This window comes from Aspergillus pseudonomiae (assembly GCF_009193645.1).
Source record: "Aspergillus pseudonomiae strain CBS 119388 unplaced genomic scaffold BDV37scaffold_67, whole genome shotgun sequence".
In the NCBI taxonomy this organism is placed as follows: Eukaryota; Fungi; Ascomycota; class Eurotiomycetes; order Eurotiales; family Aspergillaceae; genus Aspergillus; species Aspergillus pseudonomiae.
This window is the reverse complement of record NW_022476059.1, coordinates 140,071-162,806: the sequence shown is the minus strand read 5'-3', so window position 1 is coordinate 162,806 and position 22,736 is coordinate 140,071. Positions and strand designations below refer to the sequence as shown.

The 22,736-nt window shown below is 50.3% G+C and overlaps 8 protein-coding genes across 8 annotated transcripts; 3 read left to right on the top strand and 5 right to left on the bottom strand.

Moving 5' to 3' along the window:
* Positions 1–1,094: 1,094 nt before the first annotated feature.
* Positions 1,095–3,215, bottom strand: BDV37DRAFT_186189 (uncharacterized protein). The gene is made up of 4 exons (XM_032079577.1): positions 2,296–3,215; positions 2,084–2,234; positions 1,571–2,018; positions 1,095–1,495 (listed from the first exon to the last, which is right to left on the bottom strand). Exons 1-4 carry the CDS (start codon positions 2,909–2,911, stop codon positions 1,208–1,210), a joined length of 1,503 nt encoding a protein of 500 aa, XP_031938545.1. The 5' UTR covers positions 2,912–3,215; the 3' UTR covers positions 1,095–1,207.
* Positions 3,216–3,869: 654 nt separating this feature from the next.
* BDV37DRAFT_296354 (HpcH/HpaI aldolase family protein) lies at positions 3,870–5,211 on the bottom strand (the record flags this gene model as incomplete). Its single annotated transcript, XM_032090096.1, has 5 exons — positions 3,870–4,268; positions 4,341–4,566; positions 4,685–4,813; positions 4,866–4,989; positions 5,144–5,211. The coding sequence occupies 5 exons, from the start codon at positions 5,209–5,211 to the stop codon at positions 3,997–3,999; spliced, it is 819 nt and encodes a 272-aa protein (XP_031938544.1). The 3' UTR covers positions 3,870–3,996.
* Positions 5,212–5,658: 447 nt separating this feature from the next.
* Positions 5,659–7,061, bottom strand: BDV37DRAFT_285921 (polysaccharide lyase family 1 protein; the record flags this gene model as incomplete). The annotated part of the gene is made up of 6 exons (XM_032087829.1): positions 5,659–5,997; positions 6,051–6,284; positions 6,343–6,439; positions 6,490–6,615; positions 6,668–6,811; positions 6,862–7,061. The coding sequence occupies 6 exons, from the start codon at positions 7,059–7,061 to the stop codon at positions 5,659–5,661; spliced, it is 1,140 nt and encodes a 379-aa protein (XP_031938543.1).
* Positions 7,062–7,618: 557 nt separating this feature from the next.
* BDV37DRAFT_296353 (FMN-dependent dehydrogenase) lies at positions 7,619–8,891 on the bottom strand (the record flags this gene model as incomplete). The annotated part of the gene is made up of 3 exons (XM_032090095.1): positions 7,619–7,651; positions 7,714–8,758; positions 8,812–8,891. 3 exons carry the CDS (start codon positions 8,889–8,891, stop codon positions 7,619–7,621), a joined length of 1,158 nt encoding a protein of 385 aa, XP_031938542.1.
* Positions 8,892–13,396: 4,505 nt separating this feature from the next.
* BDV37DRAFT_285919 (uncharacterized protein) lies at positions 13,397–13,732 on the top strand (the record flags this gene model as incomplete). Its single annotated transcript, XM_032087828.1, has 1 exon — positions 13,397–13,732. The coding sequence occupies one exon, from the start codon at positions 13,397–13,399 to the stop codon at positions 13,730–13,732; it is 336 nt and encodes a 111-aa protein (XP_031938541.1).
* Positions 13,733–16,658: 2,926 nt separating this feature from the next.
* Positions 16,659–18,939, top strand: BDV37DRAFT_285918 (uncharacterized protein; the record flags this gene model as incomplete). Its single annotated transcript, XM_032087827.1, has 2 exons — positions 16,659–18,656; positions 18,718–18,939. The coding sequence occupies 2 exons, from the start codon at positions 16,659–16,661 to the stop codon at positions 18,937–18,939; spliced, it is 2,220 nt and encodes a 739-aa protein (XP_031938540.1).
* An 846-nt stretch (positions 18,940–19,785) lies between these two features.
* Positions 19,786–20,885, top strand: BDV37DRAFT_255735 (GFA family protein). The gene is made up of 2 exons (XM_032082755.1): positions 19,786–19,968; positions 20,019–20,885. Exons 1-2 carry the CDS (start codon positions 19,801–19,803, stop codon positions 20,313–20,315), a joined length of 465 nt encoding a protein of 154 aa, XP_031938539.1. The 5' UTR covers positions 19,786–19,800; the 3' UTR covers positions 20,316–20,885.
* On the bottom strand, positions 20,690–22,145 carry BDV37DRAFT_296351 (male sterility protein-domain-containing protein; the record flags this gene model as incomplete). Its single annotated transcript, XM_032090094.1, has 2 exons — positions 20,690–20,874; positions 21,095–22,145. The coding sequence occupies 2 exons, from the start codon at positions 22,143–22,145 to the stop codon at positions 20,690–20,692; spliced, it is 1,236 nt and encodes a 411-aa protein (XP_031938538.1).
* Positions 22,146–22,736: the final 591 nt, after the last annotated feature.

Sequence of the window (22,736 nt, the reverse complement as noted above, 5' to 3'; positions counted from 1 at the left end):
CCAGATCAGCACATTGGTCGGTCGACGATCGTCTTGTTCCACCCGTCGCAGCGCCTCCTTACCGATCGAGTCCTCGTCTGTTGCATCCAGTTTCTGCTGGGGGTGCGCTGCTTCCCGCCTTGGTAACCGCGGCCCCTTCGCCCGACGCTTGAGCATAGTCTGCGAGATTCCCCATGCGGCAGCAGCAGCTTTGAGGGTTTGATACTGACCGGCCTCGTATGCCGCACGTGCTTGGGCAACTCGGGTCTCGTTCAGCAGGGAAGGGTCGGGTGGAAGGACGTCCTTTGACGCGGGTTGTTCCTCATTTGACTGTGCCTCCTCTTCCTCGCTTTGCAGCTCATTGTCCAGATCATCCCATTCCCCGGCTTCCTGAAGGTGCAAGGCCTGGCTAGCGATCTCAACTGCCCTCAATGGCGCTTTATTCGCAACCTCCACACTGATACACTCATTTGTTCTCTTCCCACCATCTTTTTTCTTCTTCTTCTTACTGAGTTCCGGCTTAACAGGGATGACAACCGATAGCCCTGTATGCTGTGTCGAAAGCCTCGACTGCGGTCTTGATCGGGTCACCCTCGAGCGGGTTGTGGTAGCGTTGGAACGCGATTTACCTGTACGGGCGGATCTCCGTCGCAAGAATTGCGCGCTCTTGGGTGCTTTTCTCGGGATTAGTTTTCCTAATTATAGGAGCTAGGACAGCAATGAACTACTTACGCATTCTGCGGATCCGTCTTCAGGGGACGGGGCGTGATGCCGTTGACGCGATCTGAGCTCTTTGCGGAGATGTCCTGATGTGGATGGCCGATAAGCATCGGCAGTCATGTTCTTCCGGTGCGTATGGGGAACTCGGCCCGGGTGGGGTTTGTTGGCTTGGAGCTGAGGTGGAGCTCAGTCATTTGGGTGCCTGACCTATCGGGCATGGTTTGCCTGTTATTGTACATTAGTACTTCACCTTTTACTTGCTCAACATACACGAAAACACAGAGAGAGACAAAGAAGTACATAACAGGTGAAGCCCATCCTTGAGTATGACCAGACGCTATCAGGGCATGAACTACTAGCAAAGGATCCTTGGTCTTATTATACATTCCGCTGAGCTTCAATCCCCATCTAGCTGTGCTGTTCATATCCTAACTGCATATTTGCGCAACTCTTGATATACGTCATTACAAATGCTTACTACTTAGTGGGCATGGTATACACAAAGCAGTCAGTGGTCGTCCACAACCACCACCATCCAAACACCAACCTCACCATTACTTGCTAGCAACGGCGTACAATGAACCCATCGATCCCTCCCCTGGGGATTGAATCTTGTTACCCATTTGATATGCGCAGTTACACTGTTCCCGGCCATGAATGCGTCCAGCAATTCTTCCCGTATTGAGGCGCTGCCGCCAATACGTGACAAGAACGAGGACTGAAGAATGCCGGGAATCTGGAGAGCTGGCGAGGTAAACAAGATCCGGAGAGACGGATAGGGCCGAACAAGGAGGTACTAAGACAATTAGCACTAAGGCGGCCTGGGAGATACAAAGGGTGGGCAAGCAAGGGCCAGACAAGGAAGACGTACATTTTCGTAAACGCCCGTTAACGAACCCCGAAATAACGCGGTCTTTATATCTCTATCGCGTATGACCTCCATCTCCACTGTATCCGCCGTTGACCAGGTGCGAGTATGACCTTTCCAATCCCGATCGTACACTGCGGGGACAGGCTTGAAAAGACTCCCTCCCACCTGGTGCACCACATTCAGTTCTCGTGGACTGAACAACTCACTGAGCTCGCGGAGCTCGTCTGCACGAATGTCCTCCTTTATCGTTGCGTCTTCTTCGACATCAGCTCCTGCTTCCATGTTTCGCTGCCTGTCTAACAAAGCGCAGAGCGAATCCATCTGCGCACCTTCCATGGCTAGGCCGGACACATCGATCTGGGCGCCAATAAAGTACCGGACTGTTCCTTGACTATCACAGAGGGGCGCGCATTGAAGGAGGTTCATAAATGGAGAACCGTCGCGGCGACTGTCATATCCATCAGTAAATATTGCTTTCCATGATGAGCCAGACTCCCAGTACTGCGTGCTTACTAGTTGAGGAAGAGTTCTGAGTGATGTCTTCCTGCTTCTATAGCCTCTCTGATTCTCCTCACACTATTCGGGTTTGTCTTGGGACCCTGAAGGAAGCGACAATTGCGACCGAGAACATAATCCATGCCGTACTGCGTCGTGCGATGGAACTCTGTTTGTTTCTCCATCAACGTCCACCCTACATGAACAGCCCACCTGGGTGATAAACCTACCTCCTGATGCAAATATAATTGGATTGTCCCGTCTGGACGGATCGGTCAAACAGAACACCTCAGCCAGCGCATCGGATGTCCCCTGGAATTTACGCGGGAGGGTTCCTCGCACGCGTTCCTCAACTACCCTACTCGTGATTTCAATGCAGCGAGAGGTGATAAAAGCAGGAAGCTCCTCGTCCGTGAGTGCTTGAAGCACTTCGTGGACACGGCGCTGAAGGGCAGGATTCGAGCTCTCTCCGACCGGTTCCTTGACCGCGATCGTCGGTGGAGGCAAGTCGACGGCGCATCTGACCAGAGCGTTGGCGTACTCAATTGCCTTTAGCGCTTTACATGTGTTCAAATAGTATGTCAGTAACTCAAGCGACCGCGGGCGCTCTTCAAGGAGGAACTCGCGAAAGCGCGCGAGATATCGCGGGTTGTTGAGGATAGATAGCATGTGCTCTGCAGAGAACATGATGTCTGCGAGACGCTCCAAGCTGTGCAGGGGCGCCTCGCAGGAGTCGCTAAAAGGAACGATGAGGTCATAAGAGCAACCAGTCTCTTGGACAGGATGGAATTGGTCAGACCCATCCCAAGGATTTGGCTCTTGCAGGAGTGGCAGTTCATGGATCATGTAATTTCTGCGGAGGGTTTTAATGGAAGCCCGTGGGCTGTGTGCCGGTACGCTGTCGAGGTTGCGCGCGCCACTTGGAGGTCGTGGAAAGGAAGTGATAAGCTCGTCGGGAGGACTGTGATTGTGACTGAGTTTGGGTCTTAGGGTTACGTTGGAAAGCGCTTACTTTGACGGGGGATAATCATCCAATGCGACCGTCGAGGTGTACGATCGCAGAGAGTCTGTGTCGAAGCAAGTATATCTTTCCATGGCGTCGGCTTGTCCAGCGCTCGCAATGAACCGTTGGGTTCATCCTGTTTTATAGCCCGAGGTCTCGTATACGCCGCCATGATATGTCCAAAGATCGCTCCTGGGCTGTCGCTTCTTGACACCATATTCAGGTAGCGAAAGGCAGCCTTTGCTTTTAAATATCAAGCGATCGACCACATTGAGTGAGTGTATAGAACGATCGATCGATGCGCTGCAGATGTCAACCACGAGATCGGGATGCGCAGTTCGCGGATGATGTCATGGTGCAGGAGACATATCATCTTCCCGGAACCCTTTCGATACTAAGGTGTGGGATATTCTAGAAACTATGGATTGTGGCTGTTGAAGGTGTCTAGACCATGGATTCGAATCAATGGAAAAGGTATCCGACAGAGATTGCAGAAAGTGCGGACATCCCATCACTCGTCGCAGGGCGATTAGCGTACTCGCGACATATCCTCGGCAGGAGACACTCTGGGCGAATAGGCGCAGAGTTACATCACTGCGAAATATGGCATCGAATTGGAAGAAGCATCGCTGGCGTATCTTCCCTTGGAGCTCCTAGTGCCTGAGGATCGACATCGGCGTTTTAAACACGAACCTTCGCAGCTGGCCAACTGGCAACCCCCAGTAGGTTCAGCTCACACGGAAGTCAGATACGGGGGACGGATGGATAGCATCAGGTCGATTGTATCTGGTGGTAGGTCGTTGGGGATCGACAGCATTTCCTCGCAATATATACATTGATAAGTAGATACATAACACGTTCGGGATATCTTTCTGGTACGCTATAGCCAGCCAGCAGTTTAACAGGCATTACCAGGATCAATAACCATTCAATATCCATCCCTGGGCTTATTGTCCGCGTCACGGCCCTGTGCAGCCGACAAGCTCTGTACCATAGCATTGCCGATAGCCCCCTGGTCCGTAATGACCGACACCATGTCGAAGCCTTGTTCAGCATATCCGCGGGCCTGGGCACCATCCGTACAGAAGATCGCCGCCTTCTTGCCCGCAGCCTTGGCAGCTTTCAAAATGCGCTCGATAGCTGCCTTGTGCTCATCTCCGCCACGGACGACACCAATCTGTTTCGCGAGATCGAATGGGCCTAATGCAATATTAACACATGTCCTCGGCACCTATGTGTTCATCGTGTAGTCGTCAGCCATGGTAAACGTACCGATCAGAAGCACATCCAATCCCTCCACCTTGGCGATTTCCTCGACACTGTCCAAACCGGACTTCGACTCGATCTGAACCATGACCATCAAGTTCTGGTCGGCGTTGTCGTCATATTGACCTCCAGCCTGGACGCCGGGAAAAGCGTGGGGCGCATACAGTGGCCCATAGCCTCTGCAACCGACAGGGGGGTATTTGCAGTACCGTACAACACGACGGGCATCCTCCTATCGACCGAGAACGGGAAGACAGTGAGTTTCTCAGCTCGAACACGAACGCACCAACGCGTATCACCCCGGCCTCGCTAGTGATGGTCCGGTGACTGGGAAAGGATGCAGAACTCACCACTGAGTGGCACATAGGAGTCAGAATTCCATGAGCGCCAGAATCCAGAGCACGCTTGATCATCCATTCTTCCTGCCAGGGCACGCGGACAATCGGGCTGGCGCCTTCCGAGGCAATCGCTGTTGTGAGCTATATCTCCTAGTTAGTTGATGTGTGAGTCCGCGCATATGACAAAACGTACGTCATAGTAATCTCTGTCTGTGATCAGTCCGTGCTCTGCGTCGACGAGGACCCAGCTGAAGGCCTCGGCCGGCGAGGCGGTTGCAGCGCGGAGGATGGTACGGGCGACGGGGGCGCTGGGAAAGCTGTATATTGTGAGTGCGAGTTAGTAGGGTGTCCTCAATGGGGTTTCCTGATGATATTGAATTCAGACAATAGTGCAGGCTCTCCACGACGCTCTGGGTGCAAACGAGCTCGGGGGAAGTACAGTGGGGGGAATGCGGGGGAGGAAATACGGACGTAAGCCAGAAGCCGTATGCCGTCGATTGGCGTGCGAGAGAGGTACGGAGCGCAACGTTCAAGGCCATGGTGAAGTTTTTGATCTTGAGGGTTTGAGGTGATTGTAGAAGTGAGGAAGAGAAGTAAAAATGATTACCAAGTGATGTCTTTCCTCCTCGGCAACTCGCAAAGATGTTTACCCCTCGTCTCGGGGTAAATCCGACCGAGGAAGTGTGGGGAAAGCACACGGCGCGATAAGGGCTATTGAGTGCGTGCCAACCACAGTCGCATCTCTATTTCCAGCATCGTACCTGTCATCGGTGTTCTTGCCGGAGTCTATCTTTTAACTAATGACTCGGTTACACGTCTGATTGCCTTCGATCGGGGTTATCCCACGGCGTTGGAGAGAAGCCATATGTATTTCGAGACATCGTCGGGCGAAGCAGATAACGAGATATGTACACAAGTGACGGTATTTTAACGAGCAAGACACAACAATGCCCATAAAAACCGTCTTGTAACACCTAGCATGGCCTTCAAAGGTTTCCCTGGCCAGCGCTGCTTGGCACTGAGCCCTGCGCATCAGCATACGGGGAAGCCGACGCGATATTCTTGCCCTCGAAGTTCAACAGGAAGGCTGTATCCGCTTGGCTGAAAGCACCCGAGCTACCAAACCCGTTGACCTCGCAGTTGCGACCGAGGTACGTGGCGCAAACGGCGTTGGTGTTCGTATCGGGCGATGTGAACAGTTGTCCCTCAATCGGCGACTGCACGGGGGTGTTGATGTTTTGGAAGACGTTGCCCTCGGCAAGCACGTAGCCGCCTGCTCCGATCTCGAAGGCATGGCCGGTCGAGTCGTACCAGTAGTTGTTGACCTGATCTGTGTTAAGTGCTGGTCCAGTACACGGGAATGTAACGGTAGACTTACGGCATGCAGCAGTGTGTTCTCCTGGACCTTGGGACTGCGACCGCTAAAGTGATGGATGTAGTTGCCTTTGAAAGTGATGAGGTCACTGGAGCCAGCGAAGTAGATGCCCCAGTATGCGTACCCGTCACACGTGGCGCTGTAGTCGGAGACACCGTTGAAGTAGCTATTGGACACGGTCAGGCGGTTGTCGGCGTCATTTCCGAGGACGAGGTGCTGGCGACCAATTCGGGCAGTCTGGGAAAGGGGGTCAGTATAGGTCTTTGTTGAGCCCAGCTGGGGATAGACGACGGACCGTGACGTGATCAATCCAGACCATATCCGCATCGTTGAGGGTGATGGCATCGCCTCCCCACACGTATTTGGGGTTGAGATCTGTGATGGCAATATTTCTGGATAGATTTAGAAGTGAATTCACGCAGAGAACGGGCGCTGTACGTACTGGATGATGATGTTGCTTGCACCGCTGACAATTCGAAGGCCTTTGCCTTTGATAACACCACTGGAGCCCGACCCTAGGAGGGTCTTGTCCGATGCGACCGTTATCCCGAGTATACCGGCATTGTCACTGTCGTTGTATCAGCGGAGATACGAGTGATCTATGCAAAGCTAATACTCACTATGTGACGGATGCCGAAGGCGCGTCCGGTTGATAGTTGGTGCACCAGTCATTCTGGTTAATGGCAAGTTGACAAGCGGCAGCAGTTCCCCATGGTGCACACCCCGTGCCCGTAGTGGTGCCTTCGGTGCCAGTGAAGTCAAACCTACTCCGATTAGATTCAGGAGCCTCATATTCCCGCGATGAAATACTCACGTGCGGTCCAGGACAATTACACGGGGAGACGAATCACCGAGGTAGGACACCAACTCGTCCGTCGTGGTGGGATACACAGCAGCAGCAGAGCCACCGCCAGTCACACCCTTGGCGAAACCCTCTGCAGCACCAGACACGCTGACCGCGCTTGCGACGGGGAGAAGTCCCGCGGCGACACCGGATAGCAAAGCAAACTTCATGTTGAGCGCAATTGAAGTCGATATTCTGATCAAGCAGGAGAACAGATGATCTCCTGCAGATATTTATCCATTTATGGCGATCATCGACACGCCTTGTCAGGCGATGTAGGAACCATGGGGGAGGTGTACTCGGTTGATCATTGGTGGATTCATTCTCTGAAGAATTGAAATTAGGGTTAAGGTAGACGTCCATCATGTCCGGAAATCTGCCGGCGTCCGACTCTCGGCACTTTGCTGCGAGCATCGCACCGATTGGAGGGTTTGCCCATAATCAGTGCATCTGAAACGGGTGTAATTTCTCCGAGACGATGGAGGACTGGATACGTGATTCTTGGCATGTTGGGGAATGGAGCATTGCTAGTAGTGGAAAGTATGGGAAGCATATGCCCAGAACGGATCTTTGAGCTGCATCAGACGCATGCAGAAATGACAGACACGGAAAAACCCAATATATTCACTCGAAAATGGAATATGATACAATTCTAATATGAGATACAGCTGACCAACGCTTAGTCCTCAGCCCGTTATCAAATGCCAGCGGTCTCCACATTGCCCATTCAGCTATACCAGTCATTGTTGCGCCATTTGACCTATACTCGCATTAGCAAAGACAAGCACTCAGTAAGGGGAGGGGATGCCATCGAATTCTTACATAAGAAGTGTCAATTTTCTTCAAGTCGCCCAGGCCCAAGTTACCAGCATCAATGGCGATCTCATGCTTGAGGAGTTGAATCGCGCGCTTGACGCCCTCAACACCGTAGGTGTTCGCAAACATGAACGGACGACCGAGCCCGACAGCCCTGACGCCAAGGGCAAGGAGTTTCAGTACGTCTGCACCGTAACGCACACCGCCATCTGCATAGATTTCAATCTGCTCAAAGAGCTCTGGAGCTTCCTGGTGGATCTCAAGAGCAATTTCAAGAGGGGATGGGGAACTGTCGAGCTGACGTCCACCGTGGTTGGAGAGAATGACGGCTGGGGCACCGTGCGCAACGGCCAGCTTCACATCCTCCACGGTCTGGATACCCTTCAGGATGACAGGCAACGAGGTCATGTTCTGAAGCTTCTTGTAATAGTCCCAAGTAATGTAGCTGTAGTCGCTGTCTGCCGACCCGACGCCGTAGCGAGCGGCGCGATGACGGTTTCCATCTGCTGCAGAGTCGACTGTGAAGACGATCGCCTTGCTACCAAGCTCCTCCACATGCTTGAAGAGCTGTTTCGTTTCGGTGTCATTGTCGGTGAGATACACCTGCTGGAAGAGAACCTGGGAGCCATTAGCTGGCTTGGCAGAGGCGATCTCATCCACGGAGAGAGATGCATAGAGCGACGGGATATACAAAATATCCTCCTCATAGGCAGCTTTCACGAAGTTCTTCTCCGCCTCCGGATGAGCAAGGCCTCCACGAGCGCAGGGGCTAATGTAGAATGGAGCGGAGAAGTTGTGGCCCAGAATGGTTGTCGGGAGTGTGGATTCAATATTGGTGACGTCGACCAGCATGCGTGGCTTGAAGCGGAACCGGCCGTACACCTCCAAGTTATTCCTGTAAGACCATTCACCAGCCGCGCCGTTGCGGTAGTATGTGTATGAGGAAGCGTTCATGTAGCGTCTGGCAGCCCATTCGAAGTCGGGAAGGCCGACAATGCTTTTGAGCTCCGGAAGGGTGCCCGCCGGGGTGTCGCCTAGGACATCCTCGATGCTGGGTCATCTTCAGTCAGCTTGTGTCTAGTCAGCAGAGCTTGTTTTCCATACCCAGTATCTGCCTCATTGAGGAAAGGTCGAGATGCAAGAGCTGCCGGGAGAAATGGAAGGAGAAGAAGTGTGGAACGCATCCTGAAAGGAGTGACTGAGTTGAACCTGAAAAGAGTGTTATGTGAGAGCCCAGCCTTGTGAGATCTACCGGGAGAGTGTGCCTAATATATTCACTACACCACCACGGCTACCCGGGCATCGGTATGTCACCGGCACTCCGTCAGACGTCACAAGTGCCTTCCCGACCACATGGCACCTAATCTCCGGCCTTGGCCGTGGCCTTGGACGGCAAGTAACATGCACTTGACACAAATGACCCAGTGTGATCATGGGTGCCTGATCAAGCATGCCAATGCTGCTTGATAATGATGACCAATCCACTGTATGGCGACGGAACATGACCGCGATGAGAGAAAACGATCAGCGCTCATCGTGAGCTTTTGCCAGAAACCGTTAGACTAAGAGTATCATAACCTGCCTTGGCGGGGACAGCTTAATATATTTTGAGTCAATAGACGCAGAGATCTAACCGCATCCATGGTGTATAATATGCTATCATATCAATCAAGTCTCTGTTGAGACGGTGGCCGATCTTCAGGGTGGAACGCCAAGCGCCCTAGTATGGCCTGGGAGGGATCTGATAAAACTCCAGATTGGACCCCATGGAACGGGATGCGTTCTCCACCGGACTCCGGCCTCCTACGGGGTGAGACAGAATGCAGGCCAGAACGATTAGACAAGAGATCAAGCCTTGGCATCCCAGAGCCCAGGTGCCCTTGCTGCACAGCCTCCTTTCAGTACCGAGAATCTTCATGGTGAGTTCTCTACGTAGCCTACATGCTCGGTATACTCATATTCTTAGTCAAGATTATGGCCCTGGCATTAATTCATAACCCATGGAGTACTGACAATAATGTTCAGGACAACTCTGTGAGGATCGAATTTATGCAACTGGGAATCACTATGCATCCACTGGCGGTCATTGCGTCAGGCCAAATTCCGCCGAACGAACTATCTTCCAAGCCAAGACTTGTTAATTTCCGTGATGAAACTAACTCGGTCAATTATTGCATCAGTGGGTTTGAGATTGAATAGGCCAATGATGGCCTCGACTCTAGAGACGGTCTCATCAGGGATCCACAGGACCCAGCCTTTGGAAGGCCTTTGTGCATTCGGATAAATTCACTCACATTATGAAACAGTAAGTACAGAGTAAAGTATCCTTCATCCCGCTCTCAAATACCTTCTAGGGGTTGGGCATCACTGTTTCAACCCACAGAACAACATCCACCTGAGCATCACGTCTTTTATTATGCATACAGCATGTACACGATGATCGAATACTTTACAAATAGACAAAGAAACACCTACCGACATGTACACCTTGGTGGTTATGCCTATTTCTTTTTCGAAGCTCTCGGATCAGATAAGGAATGAGCGGAAATAACTTCCGAACGCCACACTATTCGCTTGCATGTCCATTCAAGCAAGGAACTACGGCTAAGATACCAAGTAAAGTAGTACCCCAATATGATGTGCCACCTTCTGGACGAAAAGCGCTATTTTGCATAGCAGTGATCAGGTAAACCCGGTAGACTCGGTACAAGAAGTGGTTGGGCAGCATAGTGGCCAATAACAGACATCCCTGGGTGTCTCTCAGACTCCTGCGCTCTGTTCCTAGACGAAAAAATGTTTTTAAGCAGATACTCCGTTCTAGGGAACAGACATAGCCGTAACATGTTTCGAATCATGTTCTAAACTGGGTCAGATGCTGTCTAACAGGCGCATCCTTCCGTGACTTCGAGAATGTAGGGGCAGGACTTGAGTATGGCTGGGTTCGTTTAGGATGGAATGTAAGTCATGCCGAATCTCCGACCCCCTCCATGATTAAAAGTTCTTTGCCGTTTTATTATACTAGTGCGCAAAGGTGTCAACTATGGGATTTGAAGACACAATGATAGAAAGTGCTTGGGAGCCACACTCCGGGCTCACTGCATATCACTTTAAAAGACTAGCGTTGAAGAGACCAGCAAGGCCCCTAAGTTTCAATTCCGGAGGAAAGGATGACAATTTCATTATAAGAAGTGGAAACGTTTTTTGCACGAGAGCGGTAGCTGCGTATGATAGTAGGCAGCCTGAAGTGCCTTGCTGGTGCAGGGGCACTCCGATTACTATACGACTCTCAATCCACTGGATGTAATGATAGAACCCTTCGACGGTTTCTCACCACGTCTCTACCGAGGACTGTGTCGTGCGCGTCGATTCAGCTGACGACAAAAGCTAGAACCCGATCGCCACCAACAGGTCAGGCGCAGTAAATCATTCCTGAGTAAAATGAAAGTAAAATCAAAACCTCTGGTTGATACCCGTGCGCCTTGTTCATGGTCTCGTTGAGACAAGCTAAATAATCGGACGTATTGATTTATGGAGTGTAAGTAGTGATGATAAACTGTCACGCTATTTCCTTCTAGAGCGAAGATCAGGTCTCAATAGCATCACTTTATACGAGGAGTCCTTCAACCAGATAGGGGCCCTTCATCGCGTGAATCATGCAGATCACTAGTGCTGACTGAAATGACAAAAGGAGGAAATGCCAAGGCCATGGAGGTCTCTGGTTGCAAGTTTACTCAACGCTAATTCTCACTGTCGAGTACATACGGGGGGCACTATTCATGCAATCCTTTAGGGCGGCGTTCTTCCCTGGTGTTGAATGGACTGTTTTCAGGTGCGAAGCAGGCTAAGAGGTCGTAGGCTCGAAAGTCTTCTGTAGTGAGCTCTGTGGTCACTTCTCATTAGATGGAAGAGGATGCCGCCGCACATCGCGATCGACAAACTGAAGACCGAATACGTTAGTGTCAGTTCATTAGTGGTGAGACAAGAGCTATGCCCCAGCTGCACGAACCCAATTCAATAGGTCGCATGAGGAGGACAAGGCCATTTCCACTTATAGCATATGTGTGGGGTCATTAGTATCGGGGGCAAGGCCTGAAAGGCCTCCTCGTGGTGATGGATGTAGTTTGACATGCAGAATCTAAACATCCAGGCATATGCGTTGCCCATACCATAAGTTCAGTGCAAAAGTACATTGAACATCACCCATCCTGACTATATAAACCCCAGTTGTGCTACTACTTAGATTTTCTTCATCGGCTTCATTCGATTTATGTTGAGTACCGGCTACCTGGTACCGCGGTTCGAAAACTTTGTGATTGATTACTGACACATCAAATCGACGCATCGGTAAGACTGGCAAAGACCATATCATGTATTGTGACAACGGTGTGCCTCGCCCAATTGCCGAGTGTGGCCCAGGAACTCATTGCGACTACCAAAACGGTCAATCGGGATGCTTGCCCCTTTGAGGATGTCTCTCTTACGGCGTGCTGCTTTCGCAAATGACAAACTGGGTCCATGTATTAGTGGACAGGGACATGATCACAGACGTGGGTTTTCCGTCAGTGAGGGGGATCAAGTCAAAATAGCTACTCTCTGATCAGACGGAAAATCCATGAGCCCAGTCTATGGCATACATGGTAGCTCTCCTACAGACTATAACTCATCTTATGATCCTCATTGCATTGAAATATATAATAGGGGCGTAGGCAGAGCTAGCTCTCTGAGCCTGGGGTGTAATACCATGGCACCCTGAAAGCTGGACCATATAGGTGAAGATATTTATTTAGGTAGGTAGACTACAGTATCCTCGCAAACAAATGCCCACAAGTGCCGACGGTAATTCTGTTGTATACTCTCATGCATGCACGGCATCGATACCATGATGAGGTGAGAGGCTGGTTCTTCGGGAATCATCACTTCAAAACATTTCCGACTAACAAGCGTGGCCTGTAATCCCTTAGAACTCATTCGGGTTTAGTTTACTTGTCCATGGTCGCTGGCGGCCTGAACTGTGTTGCTCAAATCCAGCTCTAACATCTTGCTCGGTTTGTAGATAAAAGCATAGTATGTCACTACTGGAAAAGGAGCTAAGAATTATGATGCACAAGTTAGTAAGGATCATTTCTTTCGGCTATTTGCGCTGTTGCGGGGAGCCTTGGTTGAGCTTCGTGCAGAATGCTCGAAAGCTTGATATCCTGACTGCTCTACTAGGAGACTACCTTGTGGGGACACCGGCCGGCTGTGTCGCAGTGCGTATCCTCGAAGATACTATAGCCACGAATGTCGATAATCGCACGGCTATGATGCTGGCTGAGCTGCAAGAGTTCAATCAGACTGCCGTCAGGCGTAGTCCTCAGCGAACAGGGTCATTCGCCCCAGGACCGTCGACGAGCAACCTATACAGCATTGCCTAGGGGGGAAAATGGTGTTACATGCCATAGGTTCACACAAGCTGCTGTGAGCATTCAGATCGCGTTCAGAGAGGGAAGTGTCCGCCATATGCAGGGTGCAGCATGGGTCATTTGTCTATAATGATAGACGTCGGCCTGGCCGGGCTCAGTCACACTTCCCTTAAGCAGTTGTACTGACGGGTTTGTCCAGTTCGCATAGACCATGAGGCCCCAACGGCCTGTACCAATGCCGCACACATATACGACCACCCTCCTAGGAACTGTATCCGCGTCGTACCATGGTTAAGGCGAAAGACGCAGCCTTGGAGACTGGCTTCATCGTGAGCATGTTTTGCGTGATCGGTCCGGAGCTGAATGGCAATCTGTTAGCCCTGATCAGCGAGAGGGGAAAGATATACGTGCAAGGTATGGTCTGGGAGGAGAAGAACGCAGTCCGGTGTTCTATCGCGAACTGGGCTGTCGGGGTTGAGGAAGACTTAGCCATCATCGTGGATGTCCTTCGATCGGGAGTCGCTCAGTGGAAGGGTAGGAAGTTTCATGTTGAACTGCCTCTTCGTGTCATGTTTACGGCATGCTGGATAATAGTGGAGACTGCCGGACGCGACGAGTGTTGACGTGACATGTCACATCGAATAATAAACAACAGCTTTGGAAGCGCTCGGTCCGTGCGCAAAGACATTTCTGAAATATTTCGAAACCCTGTTCTTCAAGCATCGAATGGTCCACAACACCCACCAGGTTTACCGGTACTGTGGGAAGCCTTCAAAGGTGTGGGTCTTCAATGACAGCAATGCTCTGGCGCGTTTATGCCAATCGCTGCCTGTAAGAAGGCCTCGGCATATTTTGCGCCCGTTATCGACAAAGCGAGCATTCCGAAGTCCTTATAATAGCTGATTGACGTTACACTCAGGTGGAACTTTCTGCCAGCGCCCATTTCCTTGTGGCTTGCTGTCAAGAGAGCTGGAGAAGAAAACACATGCTTCGGAAGACAACAAATTGGTAAACACAGCGCCTGGTTTGCTTGGGCGGTTTCAGGGATAATCTCGCGGCAACGGGAGCAATGGACAGGGCAAGGGATAATACTTGAAAGTTGGAATGCTCGATTATTTTGTCACTCATATTCATAACAGAGCGTTGAATTCTTGTTTACAGTGGCAATGCCAAGGAAGAGAGGATCAACAGCTGCCGAAGCTTATGCTCGGATAGGTGTCAAATTGATGTAGAAAGAGAGTATAGGATAGGGACGGGTCAACACGACAAAGTATGAACGTCAGCCAGAATTTAGTATACAATCTGGATAAAAATGGTAAAAAGCTTGAGATCGAATATATTGATTTAGGTATGTCGTCGTGGAATATCAAACATCTATGGCCCAGTGTATAGTTGTGAGGATATAATTGCGGGTAGTATATATATATATCGTTGTCAAGCAGACGTGCGGAACCCACCATGTCAGACAAACAATATACTCCAAAGTGACGCTTGCTAAACACTAATGCTACGAATATTGACAAAGCAAGAATGGAAAATTGAAGTATCTAAGCATTTACATTAAATTTAATCTAGTTAAGCATCATGGAAAGTCTTATTACTGTAGAAACAGCAATTATCCGTAAGCACTGATCGCCCGCCAAGTACAACGCTTTATCCTGATTAAGTTTGAAGAAGAGCAACTACTCGCTGGACAGATTGGGATTGCTAGTTAAATCACAGAAGATGAATAGTTATGTACCTAGGTACATGGGACAGGAGCAACAGAATCTAAATGGCATCCAGACGTCAGTGGCGGTGTGGTAGTGGCTTGTCAGACCGCCATGGCTTTCTCTGGCCCTGGCTAGATATATTGCTACTGGCCGAATATGAGAGAGGTGGCGGTGTGGCGCTACTTATTCCCTCATATTATACTCCAAAACTGTGAAGCTGAATATCCTATCTTAAAGCTAGATAGAACTGTGATTGACCGCAGTGGGGGGGGTCTATGTCAAACAGTGACAAGCATTTCCCAAAGAAGAATACAATAAATAAATAAATGAGCAAAATTAAAACAAAGGCCAAGTGCGAGAACTGGCGATCAAGCCGTCGTCTTTGCTAAACAAGTGCCGAAGCGGTTGCTTCCTGAGCGACAAGCTTATGCCTTCGGAAATGCAGAATCGGGTGACTGTGCACCCAGCCAGCCATTGCAGAGTGGTAGTAGAAGGTGGTAGATTTGTATCATCCTCTCTCCGGGTGCGCCCTTAATCTCGCCTTTGCAAAGGAGCGACACTTTTGTCCAAGCCCCTCTTTACAACTCTCCTCGGTCAAGGCATCGCTTAGGGCATCTTCAATGCTCCTGTCAAATAGCTCGCGATGGCGCTACACGTGCAGAATCAGCATAGACTTGCATCAAGTTAACAGCTGAACTCCTCCTGAAGAGATGCAGCATGGTCTACTACACTTATTGTATGTAGTAATGAATGCTGACGATCGGCATGCCCCACTGCATTCCTAGCCGCTTTGGTACGCCCAACAGAACATTCCGTACTTGAGGAAAGGAAAAAAATCAATAAAAATAATAAGAGCAATTCCTTGTATACGAGAAAGTTCGTGCAGTACTTATTTACAATTGTCGTGATCCTTATAGCCTCTTCAAACTGTAGAGTAATATTTATGGCACAGTACCGTGTATAAGTCGGGATGTGGGAGAGGGATATGCGGGTCGTGATAGAAAGCTCATAAGGTATCCCTGGTTCGGAGAGCCCGACAGTGCACCAGCGACATCAAAAATCTCAACAATCCAAGAACGGAAAGATACTTACGTTTTAACCCTGGGGGTTTCATTGCGAACTTCGAGCGTGGGTCCAATCAATCAGGTTGTTGTTGCTCTCCATGGCGGGTGGTCGGAACTGGAATGTAGCCCTAACTAGAATCTAGATAGTCGAATTCCTCGGATAAAAGAACCACTACCCATAAACAAAGAGATAAACACAACAGAATCACGCATGAATAAATTAACAGATGGCGAGAACAGAATAATGGATGTATCTGAACAAGGAGGCAGTACGCAATTCAGTGCGCGCTTGGGCAGCGGGCTGAAGGTGTGTGAATCCGGGGAAAAGCTCCAGCTGAACAAGGCAAAGCAGAACTAACGCTATTCGAATATTGCATGTTGAATACAGCATACGTCAAGACATAGGTATGCTTTTTGTGACAAGGGGCAAAGGAAATGTGGACCACAAACCCCCTCGATCTCTTTCCTGATGCCCTCGGATCTGTTCGTTTACCTGCATGAAAACCTGACTCGAAGCTGGATTCTTCAGTCGTCTGGCATTCTCAGATCTACATCCCATGTTTCGAGAGCAAGCAATAGGACAGTACAAACAGCCAAACACGGCAACAAGCATTCCATATTGAATTTGGCGAAATGATGGGAAAGGAATCCGCCAACCTGATGTATTTGTAAAAAGCCACGAAGCGCCCGGCGTTCCCTGTGGTTCTGTTCTCACCCCCCGATTTAGTATAATTAATGCTGCTTTGGTATATGCCACAGAAATTCTGGTTGCCATGCAAGCAGTAGAGGTGTCATTGGATAGCGGCCCGGTCTCGACCCCCCGTGGGTACGAGTCTCTGGCAGGCCGATTCGTTCAGAATTACAACGGAGGGCAAGCAGCTGCTAGTGCAGCACCCGTCGCAAATAGCGACAACAGTCAAAATGGGCAATATCCAGGAACGGGCTCCCAGGGTTCCACGGGCTCTCAAGGCTCACAAAGCTGGCAGGGCTCCCAAGGCTCACAAAGCTGGCAGGGCTCCCAGGGCTCCCAAAGCTGGCAGGGCTCCCAGGTTTCACAGCTTTCACAGGGTACACAGGGTACACAGGGTTCCCTGGGATCGCAGGGCTCCCAGGGCTCCCAGAGCTGGCAGGGGTCGCAGGGCTCACAGGGTTCCCAAGGGTCGCAGGGGGCCTGGGGTCAGAGCTGGGGAGGAGCGCAGAGTCCTAGTCAGAACGTTGGTGGACAGGCCCTGGGGGCCAGTACGGCCCTTCAGCAAGTTGCGACCGAAAATACAGGTCAATACACCTGGAATCCCAACGGGAAGGCATCTCAGCTGCAGACCAGCACTCAAAACGGAGCCACAAGCAGTCTCAGTCAGTCAACGACCACCAGCCAACTTTCGACCATCAGCCAGACGAGCAGCACTACCAGCCAGGCGACAAGCACTACGAGTGGCACGACAACAACCCAGAGTCAATCGACCAGTACCAACACTCAACCGACAACACTGGAGACTCGTGTCTCTCACACGGCGACCGCAACGGCAACTGGCGGTGCATATGAAGTCGCGGCGACCAGCACCGGCACAGCCCATCACGGGGTGGGCAAGCTCGACACCAGCGCATATGCAGCGGTTGCAGTTTGCGCTGGGGTCGGAATCATCGCCGCGTTTGTCCTGTTCTCGTTATACCGAAAGCGGCGGCGGGCGAAAGCAATAGCTCGCGCGAAAGAGCTTAGAAGACGACATGGGGGTCCGAAACCTGGACACTTGGAAGCAAACAGCAGCGCCAATACCTTGCCGCAGCTCTTCCTCGCGAGTAAAACCGCACTCTTCAGCGTGGTTTCTCTACGCTCATCCAATGAGAAGGAAAATTTTGGCAGCGATCGCGGTCCCGCGGAAAAACAGATACCACTGAATGCCGCTCCTCAGTATGGGAAATCTCAACTCAGTGCCGTGAGTGTGCCAAGGAGTGCTGGGAGTCAGGATGATAGTTGTAGCATTTCTGACGCCAGTACTGTCGCCGGCACTCCCTCTCGTCATCCAACATTCCGGCAGCCTACTGAACTCCATTACGATACCTGCAGCACATCTGATAATACCTCGGACGATGGTGCCGGCGAACATCGCCCAGGACTGTACAGGCGGCTTACGGAGCGGGTCGCGAGCATTCGGACGCGTTCAAAGCAGCCCAAACGAGGGCATCGCCACTGTCTTAGCGCACCAAACGCAATCATTACCGATCGCTTTGCCTCTCCCATAGTGAGACCGGCTCATGAGATAGATCACGATCGCCACAATACTTCCGACGATGACTCTGACCAGAGTACACGCAGCCAACCTCATGGAATTCAGATCACAGAGAACCAGAATGAGTCTCACAGCACGTCGGACGATGAAGCCGACAATTCCACGGCGACTCCCAATGATTCTCGCAGTACCTCCGGTGACGGTGGCGACCAGAATGCTTCCTTTGAGCGTCCGCCACTCAAGACGAGGGGGAGCTTTAAGGAACGTGTCACCGGTCTGGCCAAGCTGCCCAGGATGCCCAGTATAAACTCCCTCTACAAAGCATCCGCCGCATCCTCCATCGAGGAGAAAGATCGCCCAGGGGCCAAACTATCCACGATTCCAGACGATGAAATGGAAGACAACCGGCTTGTCACCTCCTATGCGCCTTCCACCTTCAAGACATACTCCGTTGACATGGAATTCTCTCCAGTCAACGACACTCAGATCAAACTGGCTCTGGGCCAGTCAGTCATAATATACCAGGTCTATGATCACGGTTGGGTATGTGTCATTATAGTGCCACTGCAGTCCTTCGTAATGTGAACTAATGGTTTTGCTAAAGGTACATTGTCTCAACCGCGACACTGGCCAAGATGGCCTGGCGCCGCGAGCCTGCCTCTCGATATGGCCAACCAACCGACCCCCGAGCAACAGAGCTGTCAGCGATGTGACCTTGTATCCACCGCAGATGAACGTCTCTGTCACGTCGTTCGGCTCTTCACGCCCTATGTCCCCAATCACTCGCTTTTACAGCCACCGTTGTCCTTCTTCACCCGCAATTTAAAGTGGCGATTCCCTGTATGCACTCTCGATACCCAACATGTGCTGCCTTTTTGCAGTACATCCGCGTCCATTCTTGCAGAGCTTGAATGATGCTTCTCACTCATTACACCCTTTTCTTTAATGATGTATAGTAATACTAACCCTTCTTCGCAAGTATGCCATTCGCTAGCGAACTTTACTATGTAATATCAAAACTGTTGATAGATAAGCAACGTTTTCCGTAAATGGTTTACAACCCCACGCTCCAATCGCCTTCGTGTGCTATACATATCATCACAATGCGCCATTGTAGAACAACACTGTGGCTCATGGCACCTTTTCTGTGTGGCTGTATTGTGATTCCTTGACGGAAATAGGATTAAATCATCTAGAACACACCTCTAGCCCGACATATTCTGGACATTAAGGTTCTGACGACGACGGCTAAACTCCTTCATGTGCATACGGCTGGGTCTCATGATGTGCCAGAATCCCCGGGCATCGTGTTTGTCCTCTCTGGTATGTGACATTAGACGCCCACTACCGTGCTTGAACCATGTCTCCTCCTTAGCTATCTCCACAGCCGTAGTTATCGATAAGCCATCCTTGACCCAAAATCCTCGCCACCCCGTATCCCGCCCCACTCAATAGGCAACCATCTAGGCTGCGAGGCTTCAGTGGGTAATCATCGAATCCTGCAGGATTGTGATACCATACCAGAGACCTTGAAGAGTCCCTACGATGTGAGTCACTCCGGTTCTGGGGCATTCGGGGCGGTTCTAGAAGATGTGTATGAGTGAAATTGGAGTATATATAAAGAGGGAGTGAAAAGGCTTGAAAATGCAATGTTATATTTGAACGACACAGAAAACAAGCAATAACCATGACCGAAACGACCGAACAACCGCAAACCACCCGCGGGTCCTGTCTCTGCGGGACAGTCAAATACCATGCCACTGGGGAACCAGTTCTCAGAATGATCTGCTACTGCCAGAACTGTCAGAAGTTTACGGGGTCGGTGGGAATGGCTAATAGCATGTACCTCAAAGAAGTAAGTCTCATCATCAAATAATGTATGACCAAACCACTAACATTATATAGAGCATAACCATAACCCAAGGCCACGACACACTTCGCACTTACAAGGATAACGCAACCCATAACGGCTCCACAGTTGAGCGATCATTCTGCGGGAATTGCGGATCGAACCTGTTCTGCCAAAACAAGGAAACGGCTGCGGATTTCTTTATCGTGGCATCAGGCACGATGGATTTGGAAGCTGAGCAGACTTGGGTGCCGGTGGTGGAGTTCTTCTGCAAGGATAGGAGGGCTTGGTTGGACACGAATGTGATGACGAGGAAGCATGAGCAACTTCCAAAGACGTTTGACGAAATCTGATTGTAATTGCGATGAATATCCGGAGCGTGAGATGCTGATGTTGGTATTTGTGAGAGCATTTGTACAGTGAACTGGGCTTGTTTGGGGAGTTGAGGCTGTTTATGCCAGGATGTATTTGATCGTGGGCAACTATCTGATGCTTTGTCCGAGAGAGTCAGGCCTACTAAGGGGCGGTGCTATCTTTTCTCCTATTTTCATGGGACTTGGGGGTGCGTGTTTAAATCATATGGAAGGTATAGAAATACCAATGAAAAATGAACATGTTTTTAAAGGCGAAGGACCGCAAGTGTGAGGAAATAGGGTAGTTTTCATTTGGGTCATAAGTCATATACCACTTGCTGTCCATACTTATAGGACTATCGCAGCATCATGGCTCAGATTAGGACGAGTAGGACTTCTTGTTCGACAGCATCAGATCGGTTGACTCTACCGCAGACTGGCCCCCTCTCTGACCCTTCGATGTACAGCTTCCTTCTAGAAATGCCGATAAACTTTTTGATCGAATTCAATGCTTGCGACGGGAGTTTAGCTTGCACATAGTACCAAATATACATGATAACTGTGAAACAAAGAACAGTATGCAGAAAACGCAATCAACCTACAAAAGAGAGGTACTTGGAACTCCAGGTTTGAAGGGGCGTTGTCCAAAGATTTACGGTATTAGCTGAAGTATTATCGCGAATGTTCCTGGCGACAGCCACGGTTTGCTCAAGCGGTGACTTCCACAATCAACTATGCGACTAAACCATCAATATGGTTGATATCAGATCACAACTTACTGACTACTTGCTGTTCTCCAGAGTTGTGCTCAAATATTCTCGTAGCTATTGTCATTTTTGCGCCTTTAGGGGCCGTGCGGTCGAAGATATAGCGAATGTGTTGCTCTCGCCTCGGCAACAGGTCGCACATCTTGACTCGGGTGAAGAGCTGAAGTTCCTTACGCTCTTCAGGCGAGAGTGCCCTTGATAATTCCACAGTTCTTTGTTCCGAGAAGGCATACGAGGCGCCAAGTAGTCTGTAAATGCGAGACAGATAATGCTGGTTTGGAGAATTCCAACCGCTTGGATCCCATACTAGTCTCAGATCCCAGGGATTCAGCCGGAATCGCACTGCTTGATGCCATGCGTCGCGTGTTTTATATCTTGCCCTCTTACCGCTCACAGCATGGAGGGCACCAGCTGTACCGGCGGCAGCGTGGCTAATCACTCGGTCGGCAACGACATCAACAGGGACTTCATCGAAGGTTGCCTGTGAGTTAGGGTCGGGCAAGCTTGTTCCAATGCGCATATCCCCAGACTTGCTCGATGCTATCCCAGCCGTAAATATGAGTATTGGGGCGGACAAAGGAAGGCAAAAGCCAGGATATGGTACACTTTGAGAAGGTCCAATAATAGATGGACGAACGATGAGCAACTGGTGCAGCGCCCCATGGTCTTGAAAGCGATGAACTAGTAGCCGCTCAGTCAGATTTTTGGCGTACGCGTAGGGCCAAGGGAATTCATTCTCTTCATAAACCCTACTCGTGCCGTATTTTTTGACTTCGGCCAATTCCTCTAGAGCGCTAGCAGAGTTGTCCAGATCATAAATCCGCTCATCAACCTCAATATCACCTGCGTGGCTTGGGCGACCATTTGCGTATGCAGTGGAAACATACACGAACCGGTCAAGCTTTGGACATGAGATAGCAAACTCTCCTATCATGTCACTAGCCCGGATGACAACATCTAACAGACCGGCCAGATGCTTAGCAAGGTGGGTCGAAGATGCCGCATGAATAATAACATCCACATGTGCTCGCACCATTTCAAGATTATCCTTCGGTAGGCCCATGCCTGGCAGGCGGATGTCGCCATCGAATACTGTGACTCTCGCTGGATCGCATAGGGTTTCGATTGTCTCTTCAGATAGCCATTCACTCCAGGTGGATCGCAAGCGCCTACGCATGACAGAGGTTAGCTGTGTGGTTGACGTTGTCTTGGACAGAACTGACTCGATGCCTCCTCTGCAAAGCACGTAGAGGTGGCGGACTTTGCACAGGTTTATCAAGCGATAAATGGTTACTGTGCCTAGAAACCCTGGTGCCCCTGTCATAAAGACGGATCTCTTCTCGTAATATTCCAACATACTAAGTGTACTGTTGTACAGCGATAGATATAAGACCCTAAGCTACCTTCAAAAGCAAATCAAAGGCGCTTCAGACGATGGATAACCGTTGGCGACGCTGTGCTGTCAAATGGTTGTTATGCTTATTCTATATCCTCCCAATAGCTCACGATCAGATCCTATGGACGACGAAATTCTGAGCTGTGTCGGTACATGGTCATAGTTTCAGCATAAACATCTCAGTCTAGAAGCTGTGGACCAAGATGTTACTTGGCCATCCAAGTAAGCCCCGTACTTTCTTGGCGGAGAGTTTGAATA